Source organism: Micropterus salmoides, unplaced genomic scaffold (assembly GCF_014851395.1).
Source record: "Micropterus salmoides isolate LMB-PRFRI ecotype aquatic unplaced genomic scaffold, ASM1485139v1 Ms_hic_scaffold_22, whole genome shotgun sequence".
Taxonomy (NCBI): domain Eukaryota; kingdom Metazoa; phylum Chordata; class Actinopteri; order Centrarchiformes; family Centrarchidae; genus Micropterus; species Micropterus salmoides.
The window spans coordinates 14,306,615-14,317,386 of NW_024041373.1; the positions used below are offsets into that span (position 1 = coordinate 14,306,615).

Here is a 10,772-nt window from a genome sequence, read left to right on the forward strand (position 1 = left end):
CCCTCAAGTGACCAAAAAAACGCAATAACAAAGACATCACTCTTCCCAAAGCAGTCGTATTGTCTGTCTACATATCTGGATAAACACTACATGTCCAAACATAAATACATTTTTTTATGTTTATCAAAAGGGAGAGTTTTATCTGATGCATACACAAAAGATTACAGTTGAGTGATTTTATGTCAGCCAAAGGATTTCTTATTAGGTCTATCAATATCAATCAAAGTAGGGACAGCATATCCAACACACACAACTGTTCAATCTGAGAATTTCTAGAGCTTAGAAAGATGGAACAGTTTAAAAACAAACTGGTTTCACCTTCAATAACAGTCTGTCAGAAACACACAGACATACACACACATCCCAGGTGTATATCTACATTTTAGTATGTTTATGAACACACACACACACACACACACACACACACAGCACATTTAAAGTCCATTGGTTAATATAAGTGTGTTCTTCAGGCTTTTCCCTTTTTCTTCTGCATTTTCCTTCCCGACAGCGCCCCCTTCTGGGCTCCTCTCACCATGCCCTTGAACTGGCCCTGCAGTTTGGCACGCTTCCTGTGACCACACAAAAAACAACATGTCAGCGTCTCACATTCTTGTTTAAAATCGATCCGTTGTCTGAGAAGTTGATGGAACTTGCTGCCAGTACCTGCGATTGAGCTGGGCCTTCTTCAGAGGGACATAAGCGTAAGGATCAAGCTTTCCTTTTTTCTTCACATCTCCTTTTCCTTTCTGAGGAGAGGTAGGATTAAAGAATAGACACTCAGGATTATAGATTCTAACCAGCAACCCCTGCAGTGTGTGTTTCTGCATGCTGGCGGACTCACCTTTGACTTGTAGTCTCCCCCGATGCCTTCCCTTCCTCCCAGGGGCCTGTGGATACCCGAGCCCCCAGCTAAGACGAAAGGCAAAATGTCATTGTCATGCAACTCCAGAGCCATACGAGTTCATCCTAAACTCTTGCCTAAAATCCCAGCTTTATGCATATGCTGATTTACTAACAATTCACCAAGTCTGTTTAGTAGCAATTCTACCTTTATATTTTAGCTGGGGTTCAATGTCCATGTCCTCAAAGTTGTCATCTTGGAACTTCCTTTTCTGTAACTTTTTCTGAAGGTGACATAAAAAAAAAAAAAAGATGACAAATGAAAAACAGCAATAAAAATGTCTCCACAGTAACAAGAAAGCTACAAATTACAGTGTTACATAGAAATACTCACACTCTTGACTCCAGCCTCTTCTAGGATATCTTTCATCTCTCCCTCATCTATGGGAAATGTATGGGTTACTGTCACAGCCTGTTCAGATGTAAAGCAATGCACGAGACCGCTGGACTAACTAGAGGATTCCTCTTACCTTTGTCTTTTACATCCTCCTCTTCATCCTCTCTGATGATCAGCCGCCCATCTGATGTCACCTTGAAGCCGTGCTCAACTTTGGCACTCTTTTTCAGCGCTGGGTTGGTGGCTGAAAAACAACAAAAATCAAGTTTGCACATGCCTCTGCAGAATATATTGCGCTTCTGATACAGGCTCACAGTAACTATCTGTTACCTAGCACTCTCTGTGAAACCTTGGAATCCAGGAAGTTAAGTGGGTCATCTTCCTCTCCTTCTTTGAGCCAGGCCCGCCCTTTCTGCTGTTTGCCTGCTTTCTTCTTAGCATTACCAGCCTTTCCCTCATCCTCTGATAAATCACTGTCCGACTCTGCAAGGATGTCCTCGATACTAGAGAGAGGAGGGCAGAAGGTTTTTAAAGAAGGAAGTGGGTAAACGAATGAGCGAAGGCATGGCTTTGTGTTTGGGAACAGTGGTCTACCTTTTGCTCTTCATTTTAGGTGCCTCCTCTTCGCTCTCAGAGTCGTCCTGCTGGTCTGCGGCCTGTTTCCGCCTCTTGGTGCGAGCCTCTGCCTTGCGGATGTTTGCAAGTACCTTGTGGTGTTCTGCAGGCAGCATGCTCTTCACCAACTCAAAACTGGAAATGCAGATACACAAAAATCCACACAGCTCATAACAATGTAACATATAAAATAGGGTTGGGCCGACAGACATCACCACGTTGAGCTGGCATTGTGATTTTAAACCAACCAAAAATAATCTAAAATTCAGGTAAATGCCCCGGCTTGCCCCGCCTCTCTGTTTTTTTTAATAATTTGATAATTCTTATTGGTGTATCCCATCCAACATCTCTGTGAAATCTTGCCCTAATTACTGCATAAATTCTTGAGTTATGGCCAACAACGTGTTTTGTGAGGCCACAATGACCTTTTAACTACCAAATTCAGTTCATCCTTGAATCCAAGTGGACGTTTGTGCCAAATTAAAGACATTGTATTCACAAGAATGGGAAAGACGGTCAGAAAACATGTACAATAACATAAAAATTGTATTAAAAATGTGGACATGTGGAAGCTTCAGCCCAAATTTCTATTTCAAAACAATCAGAGTTTAAGAGGAGTCAGCTGTGTTCATCTCAACAAACAGCTGGTGCCATTATTAAACAAAGCATCCCTTTGTTAATGTTAGCAATAATACTAATCATATGCTAACATCTTTTAATAATTTCCCTGGACAGTGCTTTAATCAGCTGTGTTTACAATGAGGCTGTTTTGGTTAAGTGGTAGCAGACAAACTGTCATTCGTCTGTCAGATGCATCCCCAAATATCAGCTCCCAGTTAAATCAAGCAACCACATAAAATCAAATCATCTCCGTTCAGTTCCTTTGAGAACACAGTGAAAGACATTTGTTAATCAGGCTCCATATGAAATGCCGAACAACCGGGAGGAATGACCAAACTAATCTGAAATAACTCCTCACTTTTTAAAAATTCCTCCTCACAAAGAAGACAAACAAGATTTACAAGAATATTTTGAAGTGCATTATTACACACATTACTACTTACCCAAACTTTCTGATGAACTTAGTGAAGATGTTCTTCAGCTTGGTTCTGAAGTGTCTCCTCACATCATCTTTGATGTTCCCAACTCCCTCCATCTGAACATAACACAGAGGGAAATCTGTGTTAACTGAGGGCACATAGTGGTCTTATAGTGGACTCAAGCATCTATAATAGCAATGCCTACCATGACAGTGGCGTGCGATGCCAGTGTCTTCGGGTCCATGATGAAGAGGAGGACCTTGATGAAGCCTAAGGCGGCTTTGACTATCTCTCTGGTGCGGGACGACAGCAGCAGACTAATGTTGTGCAGCAGCTGCTCCATAGTGGACACCTCTATAGCGTCTGGTAAGGAGAGGATGCCACATTGAGTCTACAAATACAAACATTCAAAACACCAACGGGAAATTGCTGACAGTCAGCAGGCCTACCTTTATACTCAAACACAATTCGAGTTAGTGCCAACACTGTACAGGTGATCATAGTGACGGAGCCTGTGAGTCCTGCGTACACCACCACCAAATACTGCTCCATGGCATCTGGGTCAGAAATACTCAGTTACTATTTTAAAACCTTCATAGTCCACTTGTCAAATTTTCAAATTGAGAGTGTACATGTACACAATAGAAGTGTGTTACCTTTTGTGTTCCCACAGAAGCGGACAAATGCGTTTCCTATTTCCACCAGCAGATTGTAGGCATTTTTACGAGCTCCGACAGACACCTCCTTGGTACAGATAATCACCTACAAGAGAGAACAACCTCATGAAAATGAGAAATATCAGTACCCAGTACAGTTTTCCAGCACTTATCTGTGTAGGTACCTCTGGCAGCAGTGCGGTGATAAAGTCTTTGTGTTCTTCGCTGAGCCTTTTCACGATGTGGATCAGACACTTCAGTCTCGGCTGAGAGAAAGCAATGCGAATGGAAAGATACGATCAGACAACGTAGTAAATCAAGGTACACAATCCCATCTAATGTCTGGTTTATTTTATATCTCTCTACGCAGCGGTCTCACCCTCTTTGCTGGTGAAGAGGCGTTTTTCAGAGTCTCGAGCAGGACAGCTTTGAGCGTTTCCAGATTAGCGACGACAAACGACCTACACGCATCACTCTCTCCACCGCACATCTCTTCCAGCACACGGTATGCCTTCTTCTGCATGCCTGGCTCTTTGGTCTGAAGACGAATGCACCGACAGACACAAAGTTAGCAAGAAACATACTTCAGTAGCTTTGAATTAAAACCAGATATGCCGTTGAGCACACAGTGTATGCCCCTTACCTCTAAATATGGCCTTATCAGCTCAAAGGTTTTAGTCATGGTGACCTCATCTACAGAGGGAGCCATGGCAACCACAAGGTCCATCATTGACAGCCTGAGATGTAGAGAAAGGCAGGACAAAAGAAGCAAACAGATGGAAGAGTAAGTATAATTTTTAGGATATATAAGTAACTGATTAAGGCAGACATAATTATATAGCAATACATCTATAATCATGTCCTACCGTGTGAACTCAGTGGTGTCCGTGCTGCTCAGTCTGTCTAAGGCTTTTTGCAGGAACGTGCAGACCATCTGAGGATGAGCGTTTTGATTAGCGACACACCCGCAAAAGACATACGGCCTATGATGGCACAGACAGCCTACCAAAAAGTCATCAGTTCTGGATGAAAGAAGACTAGACGAGTTTTTCTGATGCATGTCCTCCTCCCCTGGCAACGTTGTGCAGCAGAAACTTAACTGACCTGTGTTTCGGTGACAGTCAAGTAGACCTTGATGGTGTCGAGTACAGCCATCCTGTAGGTGCCCGACTCCCCAGCTGCAGGCTGCTGGCTGTACACGTTGAAAAAGATGGGCAGGAAGTTCTTAGAGAAGCGACCCACTTCAGCCTTTTCTTCCTCTACAGTCATAAAGCAGACAAGACAGGTTTTTGGAATAACTGGATTCAGGAGTAAGTAGCTGCGATAGTTCTTGGGCGTCATCTCTCTCTGAACATGTGTCTTCCTACCAGTGGAGCAGCTCTTGCTGATAATAGTGCGTAGAGCCTGGCACACAATGAGTCTCAGGTCTGGCCGTTCATTTACAGTCATACCGAGAACGCGGGCAATGCCTTTGAAGGATGTCAGCAGGTCCACAGGACATGTACAGAAGCCAGGGAGCATGGTCCAGATCTGAAAGAACATACATGCACTTCTTAAACAATGAATTCACTGCAACTCTTTACTGTGAATACATCAAAGCGTAGAGCTACCTGTAGCTGTAATGTCTGGTAGACTTTGGCCTCAAGTTTCTGTCCTGCTTGCTCCAACTCTTCAGCTACAACACAACAACAGTCATCAGTTAATACACATTTTGAAAAAAAATAAAAGGATCACCAAACCCTCTGGTGGAAGACTACACAGTTGGTTTACCTCTCTGCTTGAGAGTAGAGGCCAGAGGGAGGAAATAAGAAGCAAAGAAACTGAGGTGAGTGTTCTTCACATGATCGCGTATGACTGGGACCAGCCAGCTGCGTGGGAACTCCAAGTCATCCCTGGTGAAAACAACAACACGCATTCAGTTGAACCACTATAACGACAAGGAGACCGTTCCACAGTGTTTGCGCGTTCATGATATTTTGCACTCACTCGTAGCCAGTTATGTTGAGAGGCACGGCACCCAGCACAACTTCAGGCCCCATGCTCTCCACAGCTCCTCCTACAGCCAGGTCCAACTCACCACTGAAGGGGAAATGAGGAGTGGAGCGGAGGCCGGCCAGAGACTGCAGGGACTGTCCGAGACACAACAAAAAGACTCAGGCAAACTTCTCTCTTTCTGTACTTCAAATGGTGATCCACAACGGTATGCGACTATACCTTGACCATGATGAGGTGAGCTTGTTTCCCTGCAACTCGATAGAAGCAGCCCAGGATCTGCAGCACAAAGGGCCAGGATGCATGGAAGCGATAAGACAGTCCTTCTTCTATGATACTGAAGCGCACACACACACACAATTATCATGATCAGTCTCTTCTACAAAGAAAAAGGGTAAAGACTGAGACTAGCCTGGCAAACAGTTAGGGAACTTACCGAAACATTTTGCAGACATAGGAGGGGTTCCCTGCAGAGGCTGTGGCAGTGATCATGCCCATTTCCTCCATGCGAGGGCCAACACATTCAGTCAACAAAGTCTGAAATAAAGAAACATAAATCAATTAGGATCCAGCATATACTGTAAAAACAAATTAAACCACCGACTGACTCTTAAATGTCCTTCGCCAGTTAGGAGAATTTACTGATTTTGCAGACTTCCCTGTCTGGGATGCATCTTTAAAAATAAAAATACCAAATAACACTGAGCCTTGACAAACAAAATAAAATGTGGATATTCTTAAGATAATTTATTTACCTTTAGTGTATTGGTGGCCGCAGAAACCACCTGTGCGTGAGGCGACAACAGGCAGGACGTGGCAGCAGAGAAGAGGCGAGGGAGGTGACCTAAACTCAGAGAACTCTGCAAACTAGACAACAGCATGCAGATTGTTGGCCAATCTGACTAGAAAACGCGCAAATACACGATAACAAGACAGGATTTGTTATGCTGCTGTGAAGAAAGAGTTTATTACTTTGCCAAGTGAACATGTGCTTTCTCCATAACAGCGAGCCAGGCCAGCAGAGGCTGCAGGTCGTTCTCACTGGGCTGGTAGTCATACAGAGCCTGAGGACGAGAAATGGCCCATTAACTTTCACCCCACACTTTACATGACTTTGGCACAGTGGTTTTGTTTGTATTTTCTCACCGTGATGATCTGCGCATTGAGTTCTGGGGAGAGGGTTGAAGCATTTGGCTTCCCGCTAAATAGCCTATGAAAGGCCTGCATGGCGCTCGCCGTCACCAGCTAGAACCAGAGACACAGTAGTCATATTAAAAACTACAGTTTGGAGTATCCATGTAGATGAACAAAGGGTATTTGGCTGCAGCTGTGAATGTTTTTGTGTTCTGACCACATGGCTGAGTGTCATCACTCGCAGCAGAGTCTCACAACAGGACTTGACAGCTCCCAGAGGAAATGTCCCCATCAACTCCTTTAAGAGACCCAACACATGAAGTGTGGTGGTGTCCTCTTTGCTGCCTGCAGGGGGGGGAATCAACAAACTACAACTTGCTGGCAAAGCACAGAATAAAGTATTATCTCCATCACAGAAAGAGCTAAAAACAGGTACATGCCAGTACATTCAGCTGTATGCATCAGTAAATCACAAGCCATGCTGTCTTACCTCCTGCCTGCTCCATTTCTTTGATGCAGAACTTGGCTGTGGTCGCTGCTGCGGGGTGATGGGTTGGGGCATTATCTCTAAACAGGAATTCACTACCTCTGAGAACGGAGCAAACACCTTGCTGTGCTGCTTTACGGACCTGAGAGGAAAATGTAAAGTTAAATGTTACAAAATTGTACAACTTTAGCATACCATTTAATATTAAATTCAACATGTAGAACTTATGAGGCAGTTACTAGTGGGCTGGTGAGACAAACCTTAGGCTTGCTGTGCACTGTGAAGCTGAGAAGGCCATGGTACGCCTGAAGAGTAGTCGGGTAAGCCCAGACCGATGCATCCTGCTTCCTTAACAAAGTGGCCAGGCATGACAGGATCTATAGATGCGAAATTGACAAAAATCACTCTTTGCTGCATTTTAACAGTGAACAATCAAAAGAAAAAACAGGCAAAGAAACGAATCTACTCACCCATCGAAGAGCCGAGGCGGTCTCAGACGTGGCCTGTTTAGACATGACATCCATCAGAGCCTTGGTGGTGTCCGAGAACTTAGAAATGAGCACTGGAGCAGGAACCCTAGGGAACACAATACACCAATCAGGTGAGAAAGATTTCCAATCATATATAATAAAGCCTCGACATGCATTTGGTTGTGGGGGGGAAAAAAGCTGTAAAAAGTCCAACCGTTTCATGACAAGGTTGAGCAGAAACGCCACTGCGGCCTGCGACTCTGCTGAATCTACGACCTCCAGTGTGGTCATCTACAAAAAAGCACCAGCATGCCTCATTTACCAACGCAACACCTAGGTTCATCACCACTGTAACATAACACAATTTATCTGATAATATAGTGAACATAGTAAACAAAATGCAGCACTCACCAAAGCAGCAAAGTACTCTGTTTCAGTCTCCTTCCCTCCCTGACTACGGATCACCTCAGTAACAGCTGCCAACACTGCACAGATCTGAGAGACACATCAGGTGACAATGTTACAGCTACAGGAAAATTACATATCATGTATTTGTTAGTAGTTTTGGTATTGCAAGCTTTTTATTCATGGGGTGTGAATAAGTAATCTACCTTCAGTGTAATGCCTACCTCTTTGTGTGCAGCTGAGTTGGACTCCCAGTAGCGCTGCACCTTCCTGAAGGTCAGGTTGGAGCAGTCCGACAGGCCGCTGAGGAAGGTACCCGAGGTCCTTTCTGACAGCGCCTCATCTGGCTCCTCTTCCATACAGGCATCTTTACGGCCGCCCGCACTGACCTCCAGCGGACCTGCCTGCAGATCATTGTGCAGCTTAAGAGCATCAACTGTTAGATCACTCTTTCCTGTGGGGGAAAAAGAAGATGAGAGGCAAACCATTACATTAAGCTCACCTCCTCATATAAGTAATTAAAATTTCATTGCATCTAGTCTCATCTGAACTCTGGCATAGACAGGGTACATAAAAGACCGACATGGGACAAGGCAACTACAGTTCCTTTTAAATACATAGAGAGACCCTTTGCTGTTTTGGCTCTATGCTACAGCACAGTAAAGTTAACATGAAATGACAGTAAGGCTTGGTGTCGGCTTGTAGCTTTAAGGGTGTTTGAAGATGTTCATGTCCATACAGAGTAAACAATGGAGGAATCAAACACCTTTTTTATATTTACCTCCCACATTATAAGACAATCCAGAAGAGCAATGATTGTAAACATGCAGCCAAAGTAAGCTAGATGTATTTTAGGTCTACACCAGGGCAGAACGATTTTGAAAAAAATATGTAATTGCGATTATTTTGACTGATATTGCAATTGCGACACGGTGCAATATTTGTTAAAGACAAAATGTTGCGATTTCAACAAAATTTTGATTAATTGTTCAGCCCTAGTCTACACATAACCTTCTTCCAAATAAGCGTGTTTCATTTGCTCAGGGTCAGACTGAAGACAATAAGCCCCCTGAAACAATGATGATGGTGCAGCACATGCTGGAAGGGTACCAAGAATCTGATGAGGTCTGTGGGTTATAAACTTACAGCAGTCATCAACTGCAATGGATTTCCAACAAAACATGGAAACATAATTGTTTGATTATTTTTGGTACCCTGAAACTGGGAGGTCCAGTTCTGTTCACCCAATGTGTGGCTGTAAACACCTTCAAAGTACAGCTTAAGGTGCAAACTTTAACTTCAGAGTAATCATAAATACATTTAAAATCTAATGTGCTGGAGTGCAACACAGCTGAGAGCCAACACACGGCTGAATGCGTGTCTCTGGCCAAATACTTAGAAACTGTTTGTACTAGTATGGCCAAGACTGTCAATCTCAGGGTGTAACATAAAGGACATAAACGATAATGAAACGTTATCTTCATTTAACGACACACGCATAGAGACATTGTGTCTCTTCGCCACAAACACACTGTCACGTTAGTTGTTATCATTTAAATCAAAGACTGAACTCACTGACGAGTTGCTTCAGCAGACCAAAAGGACAAAACAGAAAGATACGAAGTCCGATTTTCCGCTGACAACTTTATCAGGAATGCTGATAAACATTTAATGGCGCAACACTGAGAGTTAGCTTGGTCTGTTACAAGTTAAATGTCTGACGCTAGCTAATGTTAGCACTAGCCAGAGACCCACGTGTAATAGGAAGCTTACCGGTGGGTCGGCTGAAGAAGCGGCTTTTAGCGGCCTGTCGAAAACGACTCGTCTGCGGGTTTGAATCGCTACTGTGTCCTTTCTTCCACCGTTTGAGTTTCGACCCCGTCCCAGAGCGAAGTTTCCCCGATTTTACCATTTTCGGGGATGAAAATAATCACGTTACCCCAACTTTCCGTGCTGCTCCAGATGAGCCTGTCGCTTACCAAATGACGTCACTGGTGTACTCACGTGTGGCACCTGGCGTTGATGTTAGTTTGCCAGCAGATGGCGCTGCTCAGCACTAAACAACGTGCACACAACATCAAATAACAGCTACTGAGCTAATAGGCCCGTCTCTACTGAGCAACCATCACCCCCTGATGTAGACAGGACTGTGCGATGCGGTTGAAAAGATAGTAGGATGCAGGGACGTGCACAGGAATTTTGAAGGGCAGTTGCTCTGACCTGAAAAAAGGCACTAAACACAGTATCCAAAATGTATTAACAATATAAATGTCACCAAAATACATATGAGAAAAAGAGTTCCTTATATTATTGTTTATTGTTTTTTTTAATCATTATTATTTTTTATTTTTTTTCCTTTTTTTTTTTATTTGAAAAAATAATCTAGATTGAATTGACAGATGGGGAAAACTCGCTTCTAATAAAATATTAAATAAAAAAACGCTTAGATTTCGGAAAAAAATACAATCCTTTTTTAACCTTTTGGCTTCCCGTACATTCAGTTGCGCTTCTAGCTCGTATTCACTTCTGTTGGTACGTATCACGTATGGTAACTGGGCAAAACTACGCATGATTTGTTGTAGTATGATTGCATAAAGGAAGGAAACAGGAATTCCGGTAGGGAACAGAATCGACTGACGTGCAGGCAGCGCTGCAGCAGTGCAGCCACTTAAACAGAGTTTGCTCTTCCCCTGCTGAATGGAAGTGAATGAGGCTTTGCGATCGCGATTATTTTTT

At 43.6% G+C, this 10,772-nt stretch overlaps 1 protein-coding gene across 1 annotated transcript; it reads right to left on the reverse strand.

The window, feature by feature from the left end:
* Window positions 1-36: 36 nt before the first annotated feature.
* Window positions 37-10,023, reverse strand: rrp12 (ribosomal RNA processing 12 homolog). Its single transcript, XM_038737101.1, has 34 exons — window positions 9,810-10,023; window positions 8,261-8,490; window positions 8,043-8,126; window positions 7,846-7,922; window positions 7,632-7,737; window positions 7,422-7,538; window positions 7,165-7,303; window positions 6,892-7,019; window positions 6,687-6,785; window positions 6,513-6,604; window positions 6,296-6,407; window positions 5,977-6,077; window positions 5,763-5,877; window positions 5,535-5,677; window positions 5,319-5,440; window positions 5,159-5,223; window positions 4,916-5,078; window positions 4,653-4,807; window positions 4,415-4,482; window positions 4,192-4,285; window positions 3,928-4,086; window positions 3,734-3,814; window positions 3,549-3,654; window positions 3,342-3,449; window positions 3,098-3,255; window positions 2,917-3,008; window positions 1,832-1,987; window positions 1,568-1,740; window positions 1,371-1,481; window positions 1,235-1,281; window positions 1,049-1,124; window positions 842-909; window positions 664-746; window positions 37-569 (listed from the first exon to the last, which is right to left on the reverse strand). Exons 1-34 carry the CDS (start codon window positions 9,946-9,948, stop codon window positions 467-469), a joined length of 3,870 nt encoding a protein of 1,289 aa, XP_038593029.1. The 5' UTR covers window positions 9,949-10,023; the 3' UTR covers window positions 37-466.
* Window positions 10,024-10,772: the final 749 nt, after the last annotated feature.